Source organism: Leuresthes tenuis, unplaced genomic scaffold (genome assembly GCF_036924035.1).
Source record: "Leuresthes tenuis unplaced genomic scaffold, fLeuTen1.0.hap1 SCAF_19, whole genome shotgun sequence".
Classification (NCBI taxonomy): Eukaryota; Metazoa; Chordata; class Actinopteri; order Atheriniformes; family Atherinopsidae; genus Leuresthes; species Leuresthes tenuis.
In genome coordinates this window covers 30,087,991-30,108,176 of record NW_027325373.1, presented here as the reverse complement: position 1 = coordinate 30,108,176, position 20,186 = coordinate 30,087,991, and the positions used below count along the sequence as shown (strand labels likewise).

The 20,186-nt window shown below is 41.0% G+C and overlaps 1 protein-coding gene across 1 annotated transcript in view; it reads right to left on the bottom strand.

The window, feature by feature from the left end:
* Positions 1-20,186, bottom strand: part of tln1 (talin 1) — a 96,990-nt gene that overhangs the window by 8,781 nt on the left and 68,023 nt on the right. The window contains exons 43-51 of the mRNA XM_072372305.1: positions 18,715-18,834; positions 18,462-18,608; positions 18,139-18,305; positions 17,335-17,518; positions 15,018-15,143; positions 13,899-14,015; positions 13,557-13,742; positions 11,775-11,882; positions 405-510 (exon numbers count right to left, since the gene is read on the bottom strand). Of these exons, the coding sequence (XP_072228406.1) occupies positions 405-510; positions 11,775-11,882; positions 13,557-13,742; positions 13,899-14,015; positions 15,018-15,143; positions 17,335-17,518; positions 18,139-18,305; positions 18,462-18,608; positions 18,715-18,834 (1,261 nt within the window). The remainder of the gene's footprint in view (positions 1-404; positions 511-11,774; positions 11,883-13,556; positions 13,743-13,898; positions 14,016-15,017; positions 15,144-17,334; positions 17,519-18,138; positions 18,306-18,461; positions 18,609-18,714; positions 18,835-20,186) is intronic.

Sequence of the window (20,186 nt, the reverse complement as noted above, 5' to 3'; positions counted from 1 at the left end):
ATCAGGGGTTCACTTAGTTTATCACTCACTGCTGCTGCAAGCTGCTGGTTCAGGGGTTCACTTAGTTTATCACTCACTGCTGCTGAAGCTGCTGGTTCAGGGGTTCACTTAGTTTATCACTCACTGCTGCTGCAAGCTGCTGGTTCAGGGGTTCACTTAGTTTATCACTCACTGCTGCTGAAGCTGCTGGTTCAGGGGTTCACTTAGTTTATCACTCACTGCTGCTGCAAGCTGCTGGTTCAGGGGTTCACTTAGTTTATCACTCACTGCTGCTGAAGCTGCTGGATCAGGGGTTCACTTAGTTTATCACTCACTGCTGCTGAAGCTGCTGGATCATGAGATGGACTTGGTTTTTCTGAAGTTCTGCTACCACTCTTTTGTTACAAGCCAAAAGGTTCAAATACCTTTCATAGCCTCGGCAGCTTGGATGAGCTCAGTGACACAGCCCGCCACCCGCTTGGAGTAGCCAGCCAACTGTTGCTTCAGATCTTGAGAGGGCTTCTGGATGATCTGTGGATTAATGAAAAAGAAACAAGTTCAACTTCATGTGCTCTCCATAAGGATTTTTAGCTCATGGGTCCAAACATGTCATAAGTTAATGCCATGATAATAAGGAATCTGTACCATGTTATACTCAAAACCCTCCGATTCAAATGCTTTGATTCCTGGATCAAATCATCCCTGGTAGAGCTCAACTGCTGCTAGTGACTTTCATTGAGAAAAAATGCAGGGTCAGAACTCACAGAACCCTGACACTTGCTATAATTTCATTGTTCTCATTTCAATGTTATTTTTAGCACATTAAAGCATATCGAAATTGAAAGTTCAATAACCAATGTTTATGTTTTTAGCAGATGCTTTTATCTAAAGCAACTTACACTGGTAGGTAGTCAGGGTAAGAGGTAGTACCTTTCATGCAGGGGATTTGAACCCATGTCTCCCACATGAAAAGTGGGCAATCTTACCACTACACTATCCAGTCCCATGATGAAATGATGAAATGATGAAAGCATATGATGCTTAACAGTTGCAGTCGCATTAGAAGTTTGGTAAACTCACGTGTACACTAACCCTAACCAGCAATCTGCTAATATATCATAGAAATAGCTTCATACCTTTAAATATATACACTTTAAGTATAAGGAACTTAAGCATTCCTCATTCACTAGTGATTCCTGTTTTTTTCTTAAGAAATACCCAGCATCTGCTTTTCTCCCTTTATTATGAGTCCAGTTTTTTTTTTTAAATGACATTTTAGTTGCATTTGATGGCAATTAAAAACTGCAGAAATTGACCATTCTCCGCTGCCCATATGGTGACATCATGTGCATACTTCTGTGGGACAGCTCCATTGCCTCACACAGCCACACTTATTTAGTAGAATGTGATTTGAGGCACTCATGCAATCCCAGAATCATGCATAAGTGTATAAGCATACTTCTAACATTTGTCAGTACATGTTCTTCTATCAAACGAAACATTGAATGAGGAAATCAAATTTCTAATAAAATGTTTGGTCATCTTGTGACTGAATGGCAGAAACAGCAGACTGGCTTCGTACATAGTTGCTCAGATATGGTTGGGTCTGAGTTGGTGTCCTTAGACTGTCCTTGACGGACAGGAAACATTCAGATTGGAACGGTGTGTGACAGGTGCAGGGAATTAACAGGGCTCAGCCCATACTCAGCTCAAGTTTATTCAGATGTGATGTCATAAGAAGATACATGTTACAGCACGGGAACACAAGCAGGGGGCCACACTAATCCAACAGGCAAACAAAAACACACCGGCCAACTCTCAATATGGGCTGAGAGGTCATCATTACCCAATGAAACAACCTTAGAGGTCTTAAACAAACACATGAATGTTTATGTGTCACACAAATGCAAACATCCATTAGTTCAATAAAAGTTAGTATGATATTAAATGATTTAAAGGTTAACTTTACTAAGTTCTTATTTAATGGGGTAACACTGACAAGAAAGAAATAGAATTAAGAAAAGATAATGCGCAGATTAATAGTGGATTTGTCAACAAGCAGCCATGTTCTTGTTCTATTCTAACCTATAGAGGACTGACCACAGGCTCAACTCCCTTCTCAAGGCCAAAAAGTTCTGAATTCAATGCCTAATCAACTGTTTCATGGATTATTTTTTTATATTCAATACATATGAATGGAATCATTCTCGGTTTTATCCAGAAAACATTTTCATTCAGGTATCAAATGTGCAATTATAAGAAAAAAACAATATTTATGAATTTTATCACCTGATTGATCCACTCTGTATTAAGAAGTTCCAATCAGCTGACAGTGTGACTGCACTGCTAAGTCCAGCGTCACATGACCACTGGTCATGAGCTACTAAACTCAGTCAGTGTTCAAACACTTCCAACTAAGTCAGTTTCCATCACTCTCTTATTGTATTTCTAAGAATGTGAGCAAAATATTTATGCATTATGCTGTGAGATTAAATGGTCAGTGTACCATCCAAATGATGCAACCCCACACTTGTGTAAGTCAGTCATGCAGCGTACTCACCGGCTAGCACCAACATCAGTGAACCAAAAGTTAAAGTGATATTGGTAAACCGTTGGAAGAAACAGAAAAAAAAGAGTTCATCAAACATATGACACCTACAGAGGAGAGGTTAGCATGCAGCCATCAAGCTACACATGAAAACACACAAGCTCTAAACCTATCAGATCTCAAATATAAAATCATGTTTGAAAAGACTTCATCAAGTTAGAGATTACACACAAGACGATAATGTGGAGACAGCAGAGATTCGGTTTGAGCTGAGCACTGGTGGAGTAAATCTATACTGGAGTACATAGCTGTTCAGCACCCCAAGACAAGACACCTCCATCCTCCAGCAGTAACGCTCTTCATCTCTTAAGAACCCAACACACACAGACAGGTGTAATGGTGGAGGAAAAAGACCACTCCCTACAACACAATAAACATCAGGGAAACTCAGTCTGGATCTTCCCACACTTTCCACACAAAGTAGGAGAATTCCTGTCAGTGGAATTCCAGCATAAAGACAAATGAAACTTCTTTAAGTCTGTTTGACTCCTTGAGGACCGAAATGCTTTAAAAGTCACTATGACTATGCCATAAAAATAAAGGCATATTAAATTATTTCTAAAAGAAAGACACTTGGAGTTTTTTTTATATTCTAAATAATGGTACAATTTGGTTTTCAAAATAGGCAACATTAGATGTGAAATGTAACTAAAAACAGAAAGTATTTATACCCAACTCTATATTTAACTGAAAAAGTATTTTATTGTAAATATCAATGTCTTTATATTTATTCTGAGTTTAATGATGGCATCAAATTAAAACTTGTGACGGGGGCAGGATTGATGGCAAAATCAAATCTCTTAAAGAAAAGATTTAATTAGTTGGCCTCGACTGTTTTATGGTTTACACACTGCGTGAATGTGGGGAGGGTGGCAGCAAAGGAGTAGCGCGAAGGCCTCTGGATGTTATGTCTGTAGCTGAGTCATGGCATTGTAGAGGTGCTCACACGCAGCGGCGACAGAGGCAGAAATATACACGGTAAACACAATCATGTGTGAAAACTCCCTCGGAATATAATATGGCCGAATACTGACTGCCATCAGTTCAATGTCCATGCCACAGACCGGCTGTTTAACAGTGTATCTGCCATTCACAAACAGCGCCAAGCCTCTGCCTCTCCTTCTTCCACTCTCGGCAGCACTCCTGTCAGTGTAAATCCATTCATAGAAACCACAGTTCGATATCGTCTCGTTCAGCCACGTCTCCGTGAAATGCAGCAGGCTACACTCTCTGAACTGCGTGTGTGTTAGAAGGGAGGATCTTTTCAGCTTGTTCGCTTTGTTTGAGAGAGGGCGAATGTTGCCCATAATAATAATTGATAAACATGGCTTTTATTTCTCCCGACACTTCATGCTGGTACTACAGCCTGTTCTCCACCTCCGCATCTCTACTGGGATCTCTGGACTCTTTGGGTAAAGGAGTCACTTTTATAGTGTCACCACTTTAAACACAGAGGATAACATCAGTGGTATTCACAGTGAATACCACTGATGGTGAGCTAGTTTATGACCCATCCTCTTACTACACACACAGTTACAATCTAACCTGTACGGACAGATATGATGATGCCTTCACAGATGTGAAACCTATATTTTGTTGACTAATGTACCTGCATACCAACACAGAGCCTGGCTTTTGAACAGGCTTTTAAACCATTGGTTATTCCCTGGATTAACTGAAAGGATGCAATGTCCGTGATTTCTGACAATAATTCCAAAATTGCACTTGGGTCTCTTTGGATCATTGGGAGCCATGCCTGCAACACCGCCAGCATTGTTTACATCCGCGACCAGCTGATGGCCCTGAGGTCCCAAACCCTCTTGGCCGGAGAGAGACCCACCACACCGGAGGAGCTAAAGAGAAGACGACAAAGCTACAGAGCGGGGCTTAAACAGAGGATGAAGAAAAGAAGGTATAAGCCCTACATCCCCGCAGTCATCACTGGAAACGCAAGGTCATTCGCAAATAAAGTGGAGTACAGCGAGTCCAGTATGTGTTTCACATAAACGTGGCTGCAAGAGCAGATACTCCAACTCCTGGCTTCCAGACGGTTCGAGCCGACAGGGACGCCACCGCGACCGGATTCATACAGAGATTCATACAGTGCGTGTGACATCATCCACACTGTAGGGATGGAGTATTTTTTTTCGATCGGATCGTCTATCGGCGACCATAGGGAGGATCGTGATCTTTTTGTCAAACGGCAATCTTTAAGGTTATTAACTTGTGTTTCCCTGTTCCAACAGGTATCCTTTGAATGATGTTTTTCCCCCCTCTTTTCCCTCTTTTCTGACTGAAGACAAGTTTCGGTACAATCTGTTGGTTTCCTTAGCTAGGATATTGTTTTTTGAATTGGCTCTATATGAATTAATTTGATTATGATTACAATGAATTGAATTCCAATTGGCTTGAATTGGACTATATTATTTAAGTGCCTTGAGATGACAATTGTTGTAATTTGGCGCTATATAAATAAAACTGAATTGAATTGAATATATTTGAACAACAATAACTTTATTAGATCAAGGGATCAATGTGCGTAAATGAAATGCTCCTCACACAAACAACCAAACCAAAATAAAATTTTGAGCCACAGACACTTCTAACTGTGCAGATGTGGCACAAAACCTGCTTTTCTAAATAAATAATAGGCTGTAATAGAGATGGAGTGATTTTCAATCGGATTGTCTATCAGCGATCGACGGTGGCCACGGTCGAATGATCTGAAGACAGAGCCGATTTCACATCCCTACCACACTGTGACTGCAGGACAACAGGGCCTTCATCATCTTAACAGGTGACTTTAACCATGTTCCCTCTCATCCACACTCCCAACCTTCTACCAGTGTCTCAATTGTGCCACCCATGAAAATAAGACTTTGGACCTGGTGTATGCAAATGTTAAAGATACGTACAGTTCCACTGCCCAGCCACCACTGGGCAGGTCAGACCACAACCTAGTCCTGCTCTCACTATGATACAAGCCTGAGGTTCAGCAGCACCCCACCACAGTGAGGACAGTGAGGAAATGGTCTCCTGAGGCCATGGAAACACTGCATGGAGCGCTGGAGGCCGCAGACTGGGATGCACTGTATGAGCCACATGGTGAGGACAATGATGACCTGACTGACTGTGTCTCTGAGTACACTGGGTTCTGCACTGAAAACACCATCCCCACTGAAGAGGTCAACAACAAACCGTGGGTAAACCAGCGACCTGAAGGCCCTTTTCAATTAGAAGAGGGCCTTTAGATCAGGGGAGCGAGCAGAACTCAAACGAGTACAAAGGGAGCATAAGCGAAGCATTAGGGAGAGCAAAGAGAAGTACAGGAGAAAAATGGAGCACAAACCGGAGAACAACAACATCAGGGACGGATAGAGTGGAATGAAAGGGATCACCGGCTTCCAGAGGAGAGGTGGGGATGCAGCTGAGGGAAACGAACGACCTCCCAACGAGTTGAACCAGTTTTTCAATAGGTTCAACTCCAACCCCGACACGCTTGGCAGTCCCTCTACTGCTTCTCCGAGCAACAACCCCCCACCTCCTCATCAAGGCAAAGGACGCCAACAGACTGAACAAACTGATTAGGAAAGCAGAGTATACTGTTAGCATTAATGAATCAACTCCCTCTGACTATTTAAATGTTCACGTTCCTCCAACCACAGGCAGAGGAGGAGGGGTGGCAGCTATCTTCAGATCAGGGTTACTAATCAGTCCTAGACCCAAGATTAGTTTTAGCTCTTTTGAGTCTCTGATTCTCAGTTTTTCCCAAAGTGGAAATCACAAAAACCTCTTGTGTTTGTTGTTGTGTATCGTCCACCTGGCCCTTATTCTGAGTTCCTGTCTGAATTCTAGGAGTTTTTATCCCAGTTAGTGCTGAGTACAGATAAAGTCATTGTAGTGGGTGACTTTAATATTCGTGTAGATGTTGAAAATGACAGCCTAAATATTAACTTTAATTCTATATTAGACTCTATTGGATTTTCTCAAAGTGTCCACAGACCTCACTGCCTTAATCATACCCTTGACCTTGTGCTGACTTATGGCATTGAGAGTGAACAGTTAACAGTGTTCCCTCATAACTCTGTCTTGTCTGACCATTTTTTAATAACTTTTGAATTTACATTACTTGACTATACGGCTTCTGAGAAGAATTTTACATATAGAAGGTATCTATCAGAGAATGCTGTAACCAGATTTAAAGAGTTGATTTCATCATCCTTTTCTTCACTGCCATGTGCAGATATGACAGAGGACGGCTACCCAAATTTTACTCCAGTAGAACTTGACTCTCTTGTTGACAGCACTATAGCTTCAATGCGTACAACACTGGACAATGTTGCCCCTCTGAAAAGGAAGGTAATCAGTCAGAAGAGGTTGGCTCCTTGGTATAATTCACAGCTGCGTGCGTTAAAGCAGACTGCAAGAAAGCTGGAGAGACAGTGGCGTTCCTCTAATTTAGAAGAGTCTCAATTAGTCTGGAAAGATAGTTTAATAACGTATAAGAAAGCCCTTCGTAAAGCTAGAACTGCTTATTATTCATCATTGATAGAAGAGAATAAGAATAATCCCAGGTTTCTTTTCAGTACTGTAGCCAGGCTGACAAAGAGTCCGAGCTCTGTTGAGCCATGTATTCCTTTAACTCTCAGCAGTGATGATTTCATGAGATTCTTTATCAATAAAATTGTTTCTATCAGAGAGAAGATTAATGGAATCCTTCCCACTATTATAACTGATGTATCATCAAGTAGAGGAGCTTTAGAAGTATCTTTAGAACCTGATTTGTATTTAGATGGCTTCTGCCCAGTTGATCTCTCTGAGCTAACAACAGCAATAGTCTCTTCTAAACCATCAACTTGTATGTTAGACCCAATCCCAACCAGACTGTTCAAGGAGGTTTTCCCCTTAATTGACACTTCCATATTGGATTTGATCAATCGGTCTTTGTTGATAGGATATGTACCTCAGGCTTTTAAGGTTGCTGTAATTAAACCTTTACTTAAAAAACCTACTCTTGATTCAGAAGTGTTGGCTAATTATCGACCTATATCCAATCTCCCTTTTTTGTCTAAAGTTCTTGAAAAAATAGTTGCAGTTCAACTTTGATCATTTACATAGAAATAATCTGTTTGAAGAGTTTCAGTCAGGATTCAGAGTGCATCGTAGCACAGAAACAGCACTGGTGAAAGTTACCAATGATCTCCTCTTAGCCTCTGATAGCGGACTTGTTTCTGTATTTGTCCTGTTGGATCTCAGTGCTGCATTTGATACGATCGATCACAGCATTCTGTTACAGAGACTTGAACATCTTATTGGGATTAAAGGACCCGCATTAAGCTGGTTTAAGTCATATTTATCTGATAGATTCCAGTTTGTTCTTGTAAATGAAGAATCTTCCTCACACAGCAGAGTTATGTGATTGTGTAATTGTTCCCAGTTTCTAAAAGTAGAATGGGAGGCAGAGCCTTCAGTTATCAGGCCCCTCTCTGTGGAACCAGCTGCCAGTTTGGCTTCAGGAAGCAGACACCATCTCTACCTATAAGATTAGGCTTAAAACTTTCCTTTTTGATAAAGCTTTTAGTTAGGGATGGCTCAGGTGATCCTGAAACATCCCATCGTTAAGCTGCTATAGGCTTAACGAGTGCTGGGGGACCTCATCTGTCACACCTTTCCTCACTTTGCTCTCTTTTTCCTCCTGTTTAATTTCTCAAATGATTTTATGTACATGTGACATTATTGTGGTTATTAACTTGTGTTCCCCTGTTCCAACAGGTATCCTTTGAATGGTGTTATGGTGTTTTTTCCTCTCAAACGCCAGCTGGTCAAGACGGATGGCCAACCTTCCTGGTTCTGGTTTTGTCAGAGGTTTCTTCCTGTTGAAAGGTCACCTTAGGAACGCTCAGGATGGGAGATTGGACCGAAGAGAAGTTTTGGTGCAATCTGTTGGTTTCCTTAACAAGGAAATTGTTTTTGAATTGGCTCTATATGTATGAATTGGATTATTTTGTCCTTAAATGGTCCAAGACTTTAAGATAGCATGACTGGACTAAATAACTGGGTCAGATGAAGTCTCTCTATCAGGTCAGACAGACTGTGCATTACATACACGCCTAAAACAACACTCACACACGTTTATCACATCCAAAGAACATGACGAAGATGGTGGTTGGCCTGTTCATGTCACTAAAAACTGGCCAATTTTAGTTGGTTGCGTGCAAGTACAACCTCTGTGAGATAAATGTGAAGAAAATAAATATGAAATATTTCCGGATATTGTGGGCTCGGGCTGACAGATTTCCTGCGCAAGCTCTGTCACTCCAAGTCCAGCGTTGCCATACTTTCCCTGTGACCAATAACAAATACTCTGTTTAACTTAAGATTTCTCCAGCTTGTTCTTGGGCTTCCAACGAAAGAATCGGGCTAACACACTTTCTAAAGAAAAACTAAACTAAAGAGCAGCTTCAGCAACACACTCATGACGAAGATGTAACAACAATCTCAGATACAGTGGTGCCCGACAGAGATTGGGTCTAGGCCAGATACACACAGAATGATATCAGGAAGTATAAAAAGATCTCACAAACTAAAGTTTTTGGGAATCTCTGTGCATGTTGTCATGTGTATGGCTCTATGTTGTTCTGATCAATAAATTCCCTATAAGAGGCTGACCAAGACGAGCCCGACTACTCTTTTCTCCACAAAAATATGTGCTAATATAGCCAAATTGATATTATATATTTATACAATATTCTAATCTTTAGCACATTCTAGTTACATATTCATAATATATTATTTGTTCCATTCTGTGTTTTTATCTTTTCTTCCTCCGGTATATAATAAAATACAATAGAATAAAAAACGGACTGCTATGATTTTCCCTCGGAGATGAATAAATTCATCTATCTATCTGTTAGGGCTGAGTGATTTTATCGATAATGCAATATATATATATATATCTATCGATATTTTTTCACCCAATAAACAAGGTGACACTATAAATGTGTGACAAGGAAGCTGTGGTTCCAGGGAGGATGTGAGGTCTGTATGACTGGGGGCAAGGGGTAAGAGTCCTCAACACCTGCGCTGAACCTTATGAAAAACATGTTCAGCTCATTGGGTCCGTTCAGACTTCCACCAGATTGATTTTCCTTCTCCTTGAAGCCTGTGAAATATACAACCTCACTTAAAAAAAGTTGGGCTGCAGTGCAACATTTGGATAGAAATAGCATTCCACAATTTACAAATCTCATAAACCAAATTGTATTCACAATATTCACTGTAGGGCTGCATGGGGGCGTGGTGGTTAGCTCCATCCCCTTGCAATGAAGGGTGCAACGATTAGTCGATGTTGTCGACAAAAATCGATAACATAATTAGTTGCTGAAATATTTAACTGTCGATAATTGTCGGTTACGTCGTCACACGTGTTTTTCACGCTGTCGAGCTGAATGTCATTTTTCGTACGGAGTGAGTCATCTCACTTCCTACCTATCTCTGCTGATAGATGCATGCGTGTTACGGTAAATAATAGCGGGAGATGACCTGTATAAACACAGTGAAATGGCTGCGGCTGAATTATCGTCCTCTCGTCCAAAAGTGTCCAGGGTCTGGGAGCATTTCACCATCGACACCCAGAAAAAAACAGATTACCTGCAAGTTTTGAAAAGCCGACCTCAGTATCACGGGAGCACGTCTGTCATGCATGAACATTTGAAGAGGAAGCAGGTTGGAGCTCTGGTAAGATATTTAGCTTGTTAGCGTAGCCTGCTAGCTATAAATAAGTGGAGTTGTTATGATTTTAACATTAAAGTGCAACATTAAATTGTATTATTCAACTTCACAGTCCAAAGTTACAACCAGGATGTATTCTTTTTCACTTTTTGATATAGATTGTTGGTGCATTACAGCCGCACTCTTCTTAGCATTTTCAGTTAATGTTAAAAGTCAAGATAAAATATGGCTTGAATGTATCCTTTTTCAGTTTTGGATTGTTTTAATTAGTAATTAACCAATTAATCGATTAACAGTTTCAATAGTCAATGACTAGTCGACTATCAAAATAGTTGTTAGTTGCAGCCCTACTTGCAATAAGAGGGTTCCTGGTTCGAATCCTTTCTGTGTGGAGTTTGCATGTTCTCCCTGTGTATGTGTGGGTTCTCTGGGTACTTTGGCTTCCTCCCACCATCCAAAAACATGCATGTTAGGGTTAGGTTAGTTGGTGACTCGTGTGAGTGTGAGTGTGCATGGTTGTGTGTCTCTGTGATGAACTGGCGACCTGTCCAGGATGTACCCTGCCTCTCGCCCGATGACGGATGGGATAGGCTCCAGGCTCAAGTGTAAACAAATGTATGCCAAGCAATGATGTACAGAGAAAAAGCAGAAAAGAAAATGAAGACACAAAACAAAAACCGATCAGCCATAACATAGGTCATAATGTTGCTCATGCTGCCAAAATAACCTTCACCTCTGAGGCATGGACTCCAAAAGACTTTTGACGTGTGTTAGGGACCGATGATATTATGTACCATGCCTCTAACGAACAACATCACTTGCCAACTCTGCAACACTTGATTGCTATTTGAAAGTGCAAACTAATGCAATGCAATGTTCGGCCTGGATGAACAACCAGCTTAATGGTTATATGGTAAATGGTATAGCACTTCCAGTTGGAAGGTCGGTGGTGCTCTTCCTCCTGAGCTACCGCCGCCCCTTTTTCGGGTTGATACCGCATGATCGATCAACAGAGAAGAGCACCGAGGTAGATTTCATGTCAAATAAAATGCGTCTTGTGACTCTGAGCAGATGAGATTGTCTCAGTTATTGTGCCACTTAAGAGCATGTTTACTGAGTCTTGCATAATGGCGGTGGCTCTCCATCTGACCCCATAACAGGAACCACCTGTCTAAGCAAGAAATCAGCACTTTTGAAGAGAAGGTGATGTAGTTCAGAATGCACTTCTGTTTGCCATTTGTCACTATGTGACTGGTGTTTTTGTGTGGAGCATTCCAACATTACCTGCCAATAACACTTATCATCATACATTCTGAAAAAGTTCAATTCAATTATCACTACTTCAGTTACATGTGTTAGTGTCATGGATGCTGTCAAGTATGACTCTACAATGCCTGCTTTTATCGACCACTGTTAAGTCCCAACACTGCATTCGTAAAAAGATATAATGTCTCACCACCAGCACATGTTCTAGCAGACCCAGATATCCAGAGGCACATTCATTGCCATAGCGCAGAGCTCGCATCTGGACGTCCTTGCTGACCTCTGGATGGTGGGCAGCTTCCTAAAATGCAGAGAGAAATCATATTACATCTAAATGCTAACAGTATTGGCCAAGGGCCAAATATTATCTGAGAAAGCAAAGATTATGATGTCAAAAAGAGAAAATGTTTCTCCCACAGTGGGATTGCTTTGGCTCAGGTGTAATCAATGTTCAGTCAATGTTTTCCAGTGGGTGTTCAGAGAACCCTTCACATTTTAAAGCACCCTTGGGAAAGAGAGTGAACTCCCACTTTAAACCTGATATGTTCATGGGTGTGTGATTGTATTGATATTGTAGCATAAAGCCCTGCATACACAGAATGAAACAAAGACATCAGCAATTATCTTAGAAAAACAGCTGTTGCTGCCCATCAATCTGGAAGGGTCCATCATTCCACAGGGAAGTTCACAAGGTCAGACGGTGCAATGCTCTAGGAAACTGTAAAAAAGCCAAGAGCTACATCTCAGACTCTACAGGCCTCAGTTAGTATGTTAAATGTTCAAGTTCATGACAGCACAGTTAGAAAAAGACTGAACAAGGATGGCTTGTTTGAAGGGGTTGCAGAGATGACTTCTGGAACAATGTCCTTGTTGTTGTGACCAGACCAAAGTGGAGATGTTTGGTCATTAAATGGCAATGATGAACTTCCCAGAGTTACCGTGAAGAAAACCAAAAGTGCAATATGTCATGTGTTATTGATCATCTGAGGTTGTTTTTGCATCATTATAAGACCTGGTGTCCTGAACGATAGTACTTTATAACTGAAAAAGGGTGTACCTTTCCTTTTCACATGACTGTATAGTATGCATTCACTTTACAAAGCTGCCTAGCTCAGGATAATGTTGAGCTTTTTGGTATATTTGATCTTCATCCATAACTGTCAAGCTGCCCATGCAGCAAAATTTGTAGATGACAGGGCAGTCATGATTTATTCACCATTAACAATGATAAGAGCACATATAGGGATCAGTAAAGTCAGCTAAACCTGGTGTTAACCAGAAGTTTTGTCCTCCCGGAACATCAGGAAGAACATGGAACTTGTACTGGACTGAGCTCTGTGCTTATAAATGGTGAGGCAGGGAGGGAGTCTTCAGCTTGGCCTTTTGGGAGTTAACATCACTGAGGACTTCTACCAAACCACACACACCTCCACTGTTAAAACACCTTTCTGAGAGCTGAGGAGAGTGAGCCTTTCACACGACCACCTTCTCAGTTTCTACAAAAACACGTGGAGTGTACCGACTTACAACATCACAGCATGGGAGGACAACCGCACTAAACTGAAGCAGAGAATCACACAAAACATAAAACTTCTCACAGTTGAGGACATCTACCTGTCCAGACCTCAAGGCAGGGTCTCTGAGGTCATCAGACCACACTCATCTTGCATTGCTCTTCCAAGCGCTCCACGAGGACCTCAGGAATGCTGAACAGCTTATTTCTCCAAGCTGTTAAACAGTCCAATTACCCTGACAGTTAACCTCAAACTGTCCTCTAAAACCTTTTATATCATAACCTCTGAAGTAAAAAAACCCTTCTGCTTTTATTGAAAATGATTGACTCTACCCATATGCTTATTAATACTTATTTTCAAAAGTATTGTTTGTGTGTCTTAATTGACTATGATGATGCAATGCTAAAATATACTCTGACCAGAGCAAACCGTGTACAGTTTATCAGAAATCTGCTGCATACCTTGCAAGAGTGCAGCATGTCAGCAATGGCCCTTCTGCTCAGATTGGCTGTGGCAATGATATCTTCTTGACGACAGGAGTTCCCAGCAGCCACTGCTTTTGCCGTTGCCATGGTGATTCCTTTAGTCATGCGGATGAATTCCTCTGGTGTGGTTGTCTTAGGTGGTGGGTCAGAGCTGCAGAACACCTGTATGTCAAAACAGTTCAGTTCATAAACAGAGGACAGTTCATGTTACAGTTCGGAACTTTTTCAGATCCAGCAATTGTATTAATGTCAGAGTATCAAACATTTTATCATCATTATCAAGCATTATCCAATGTTGACAAATATGTGATCACTCACGGTCAGTTCCTGTTTGATGTGTTCAATTGTGGCCTCTAAAGCTCTGGTTCCCTTAGTGGCTTCATCCTCTACTGCCTTCACAGTCTTCAGGAGTGATGTTACATTGGTCACCATCACCTACAAGTTAGATCATATAGCCATAGATCAGATTAATGAATATCAAAGAAACTGTTTTGACTTTCTTCATTAGATCTTAGAAAAAAAATAGCTTAATTCTTAAAAATACACTTTTCCCATTTCAACAAAATGAATCATTTCCAGTTTACATGCATTCAGATATCCATCTTTACAATGACACCCAACTGAAATAGTGTGTTTAAAACATATTTACAGGCTAAACAGTTTAGTATAAAGCAGGACTCAAAAACTTAAGGTATCTGGAATCTGAAATGCTGTTTTGGGTGATGGATAGCTGAATTAGTCAAAAAGTTTGAAACTTTAATATGAAAACAAAGCTAACAGCTAAAGCAGTGCTGTCATACAAGTTAGTGATCTGAGACCTTTCTCAGCCACATAAGTAAAAGCTTTATTAATAAAGTTTGTTGGCATTATTAATTGGCATGGATACAAAATATAGGTTACAGTTTGAATATCACATCCATATTCCTGCTGTGTAAGAGTGGAAAAAATGTAAGCAAGAAAACTTACTGACATGTTAATTATCTATTGTTAAATATTAGTGGTCCTGAGCCCAAATTCCAGGACAGTAGTGGAAAATTTGAAGCACTGACCTTATGAGGCAGTGGTTGAGAGATAAATGTAATATTTCAAACAGCTGATGAAAGCATATTAAATCCCCTCCACAACATATGAGATGATTCCTGACTCTCAGGAAAACCTTCTGTTCAGTTATCACCCTCTCCATAGAGTCATTTTCTTTCAGTGAGAAAGTCTGAATGTGTTTCCCCAAACGCTCTTTTCATCCTTCAGACCCTCTTTACACCTTTAAGTCTGGTTATGGTTCTTTGTCAGATTGACATTGTGCCTGAGGCAAGGTAAGTGATGTGTACCATTGATGGCATTTATACCTGTACGACCACATATCTGCATCAGAGAGCACTTATGACAATGTGAATTATAACAGGTAAGTCTGATGTGATGGTGGGTTTTGTAGATTACCTTAGCAGAATTCTTAAGCTGGAGCATGCTGGGGTCATCGTGAGGTTTACCTGCTGCTGCCTTTGTGGCACTAATAAGGTTGCCCAGGGCTTTGGCCACGTCCTTCACTGCATTGATTAAGACCACCTGTAGAGAAGAGAACACAGTTCTGTAGAGTGTAATCTAAAGCCTTTTCAGAAAAATTATATTCCAACACAAATTGGCTAGCTTGTTCCAGGTGCTGCAGCTTCACTGTGTATGAAACTTGATAATGCCTCTCTCTGAAAGAGAAGCTTATCAGTCTGAGGAGGCTGGCCCCTTGGTTTAATTCGCACCAGCATACTGTAAAGCAGAATGTGAGAAAGCTGGGAGCTCTCCTCAAAGCTGGAACTGCTTTAACACTATTCTTCCATCCCAGTTGGATGATGAGCTCCTTCATCTGCATGCTGAATGAGCTCAGTGTAATTGGGTTGTGGAGGCTGCAGGTAGTCAAGACCAACAACAGGCCATCTAAAACCCTTAACCATCAGTACTGGGACCCTACAGTGTATGAATGGTCTACACTTCTGTACTCATGGTTAAAAATGACTGTATTTCACAGTCCTAGTCTGTTTGGATGTTTAAATTCGCAGGAAGGCCGGCCTTCCTCTGATTCTCAACAATACAGAAATTAAACAGGCGGCCAGCTTTTTGTTGTTTTCATTCAATCTAATTGTTTTAGTCTTTTTTAGGTAGCTGATTTGACCTTTTGTTACATTTTTTAAGATATTCATGTATTTTTTTGAATGAGTAGTTTGTATTGGGTGAGTTCACCATGATAAATCTCATTCAACCATGTTAACATGGCAATAAAGAATTAAATCTTGAATCAAATTATTTCATCAGCAAAGAACAAGAACAGTCCCAAGTTTCTTTTCAGCAGTGTAGTCATAGCTCTGTTGATCCATGAAATACTTGAATTCCCAGAAATGAGGATTTCATGAGCTTCTTCTACAAAGAAGAAGTAGCCTAAGAAGTGCTGTCTGAGTGTGTGTGTGTGTGTGTGAATGGGTTGTGTAAAAGTGCTTTGAGTGGTCAACAGGACTAGAAAAGCACTATCAGTCCATTCAATAGAATTGTTTCTATTACAGAAAAAAGTCATAACAACTCTCCCACTATTATTAGTCTGTATGTTTACACGACACTAGAAAAAATGTTAGTCCAACAGAAATTGTACAAAATTGGAATTGTCAAAGCCAGACTAATACACCCAAATAAAGTTCTGAGTGGAATGACTGCATCATGCATTCCTCAATGCACTCTGTTGGACTCAAACTAGCTTATGTGCTCTGCTCATGCTCCACAGTTCCTGTTCAGTACACAGGTGAAGAAGCCAACCAAGTAGAACCCAAAGGGACAGTGAGCATTCTTTTGTAAAAACAGTAAAGTGTAAGTGTACACGAATACAGCCAAACTCCCCATAGAGCTGCACTCATTCAGATATCTTTCTGCTTCTTTTGGGTCTGAAAATCAGTCCCGTTTCAAAATGCAGTCATTCTGCTCTGACAAAATCGCCATTCAAGTAACTTAAAGACAACATCTGTGCAGGGAATTTGGCTATATTTACATGTATGATGATCCCACACAAAGAAAATTAGAATCAGCAGAATTCTTTCAAACACTATGAGAAATCAGAAACCTTCTTCTCGGAATAAAGCAGAAAACACGGTCCGTGCATTTGTTACTTCCAGGCTCGGCCTATTGTAATTTTTACCAGCAGAATAACCAAGCAGCTCTCTGGAAAGCCTCCAGCTGCCTTAACATTTCCAGACACAAACTTTGTGTTTCCTCTCTGGAGTCTGTGCTTTTGCCCAGTGTTTGTTGACTCTCTCTCATTATACTTTTTTCTCTTCATTTTCCTGCAACTCAATAAGTCGAAGTCTGGTTCTGCCAGAGCTGTCTTCCTGTTAAAAGGGAGCTCTTCCTTCCCACTATTACCAAGTGCTTGCTCAATTGGAAATGTCTCTTTAGGTAAAGTGCTTTGAGATGATTGTTTGCTGTGAAATGGTGCTACATAAATTAAATTGAATCAAAAATTTTATTGGAAGAGCTTCTTGTGGAAAAAATATGAAACTGCCAAGTAGCATCTTCTTTGGTTTAGTTCTCAAATTGGATGACCGTGCTGACACTGCTTTCTAGCCTTGCTTTACAGACAGACAGCAACCACAAAAGAAAGCTGATTTCTAATTTTTCACTTCCCTGTTTGGCAAAATCCAAAGTTTAGTGCAAGTTGGCAGCTGTGTTGAGAAGCTGAAAAACATGTAACATGTTCTTTGACATGTTATTGTGGTGTTCATACCTGGGTCTCTGGGTCTTCAGAACCCAGACTGGCCGCTCCCTGTTTGACCACATCGGCTAGTTTGGTAATAGTGCACACTGATGACTGAGCAGCTTGAGCAAGTTTCTCCTGACTGGCTCCAGCACCAGACACCAGCAACTTAGTGTCCTCCACTAGAGCCTTGGCTGTCTTCAGAATGCATTCTCTGAAAGAAGGAAGGTCAGGAACAATAAGTTGATCACAGAATTCTGGACTGCAGCCCACTTTTATCACAGGTGTTTCATTTTGTTGTGGAAAAAATTAGATTTTGATAGGCCTTGAATCAGTGATTATCTATCACTGGCTAGCCAACTGTGACATCAGCACAGTGAGCTTGAGGCATGCTGGACTCTCAGCAGTTTTTGTGCTAAACAGTGGTTGTGGCCACAGAGAAAATGACTCAGCTACACCCAAGTAGCTGAACCAAGGGGGCATCACGGGTAGTAATGACGACCATCCACTAAAGCCCGGAAGCCCCGCAACCCATTCCTTCAAAGAGCTACTCCTGTACTCAGATAACTGGAATAGTGTCTAGAACCCCCCCCACACACACCCTCAAGGCTAAACTGTTATTTATCCTGATGATTATGTATCATCAAAGGTGAGCACTATTATGACAATCTGAGTGTTGTTGAAATATAGCGTTAGGCATTGCGAGAACTCAAGACCTGAAAATGACTAACTCTTGTCAATGTGAACAGACTAGAGCACTTAAATGTTTTAGTGTAAAAATACACAGCAACTGTTTTACTGTGATCTATTTCAAAAGAAGGTAGTAGTTTGTACCTGTGGTCAGCAAAGGTTTCAGCATTCTCCCGGTTTAGAGTACCAGCTGTGGCAAACATGATAGTGGTGTCAAGGTCTGCGATGATTCCAGACACAGCACTGGCAGCTGTTATACAGGCCTGGGTGCCACGGTTACCAGCCTGGAGGGATGCCAACACATGAGAAACCTGCAAAAAGAGAAAAAGATTTACAGTGAAGCCATAAATAAGAAAATTGTTGACCAAGGAGAAAAAGTATCATATCTCTCTTTACTGACACTTTGTTAAACACGTACCCCAAACATATTGCCCTAAAAACTATTACATTTCTGCTTGCAATCTGACCTTCTCAGAGACTTTGCGGGCACTTTCAATCAGCTCTTTTTTAGTAAAGGAGTCATTGGGGCTGCACTGCAAAGCTCCAGCTTTGGTCACCAAACCTGTGCAGGTGAAACCCAACTCTCCCACCTGCTTCTTAATGTGAGAGCCGATCTGAAGGAAAAAACGAGAGGCAACACAAATTAATCAACCGCTTGGAGAAAATGATGCCATGGCTTTTTGTGAATAGTTTCTAAATGGCACTAGAAGTTTTGTTTACGTCATCATTCTCCGCTGTAAGAGCTGCATATTTAGCCTCATCTGCAAGATTTCCAAAATTATTTGTCAGCTGGTTGGCCAATCCTCCAAGGTCATCTGGGTTGGTGTTAGACTTGGTCACCTAAAGAGAGAGAAGAAAATACATTAGTTTAGTAACTTAAGTCAAACAAGTCCATCTGACAATGTCAGTGGAGTTCTGGGGACAAGGCGCACGTATGATTCCGTTTGATCTTGAGCTGACACCAGAATAAAAGAGACAAAAAAAACAGAAACAGAAACAGAACCGGTAAAAGTAGATAGACCATGCGATTCTACCCTTGTTCGCAGCAAGTGACAGTGCTGACTGTAACATTTGACTTATTATTGGGAGTAAAAGAACCACACTTAGTGATATTTACATCTTAGCTCGTATCAAAAGCAACTTGCATGTGAGGAGCAGAAAGTGTAACGTTTTCATGGGATAGATTTAATTTTGTTCATGTCTTCCCAGACACCAACATCAGTCATGGAGTTTCACAAGGTTCTGTGCTTGGACCACTTGGATGTCAGGGAAGAGGGTGTTGTGAAAAAGCCTCTGTTATAATATTGGTATGTAACAATGATAATACATTTTTAAGTGACATTTAGAAAGTTTAAAACCAGTTTTGGAAAACACCAGCGTACTTTGGATCCAGCTATGCACAGCTTTTATTCCGATCCCTTGCTGAGCCTATCGCAGCTGTCACTGGGCGGGAGGCAGGGTGCACCCCCACCCGTCCTACACAGGCTACACAGACACTAACAGCCATGCACGCTCACAAGCACTCCTTGGGACAATTTAGAGTCATCAGTTAACCTAACATGCATGTTTTTGGATGGTGGGAGGAAGCCGGAGTACCGGAGAGAACCCACAGATGCAAAGGGAGAACATGCAGACTCCACACAGAAAGGCTGCAGCTCTTAGAGAAATCCACATGAATCAAGGAGCCCCACCTTCAAGCCCACCTCTAAGGCTGAATTATTCTTGACCGCAGCCAATCAATTTATGAAAATATCAGAATAATAAAACATTTAACAAAAAAATTGCCTCTCCATCTCTCTGTGGGTAACCTGGGTTTCATGACCAATGACTTCTTTGCTCATCTTGCGTGTACCTGTCAGTCATGCCCTTGCATTTCACATAAAACAACAAATATATGACTCAGACAACTCTTGACATAGGCTACGATTATCTCTCACCTTGACTGCTGTAAGCCATGTACTGTCACTCCATCACTCATTGAACTCACCTGGAATCAAATTCATATCACTAAAGACAACAGAGTGACTTCTGGGACTGTTAGACATCAGAGCAGAGGATCTCTTGAAGACTTCTCAAACAAACTTTGCACTTCTTCACCTCTTCTTCTTGTACTGTGTACTTTAAACAAATTTCGTATTCAATGCATTTGTTTATGCATTTAGCAGACACTTTTATCCAAAGAGACTTACAGG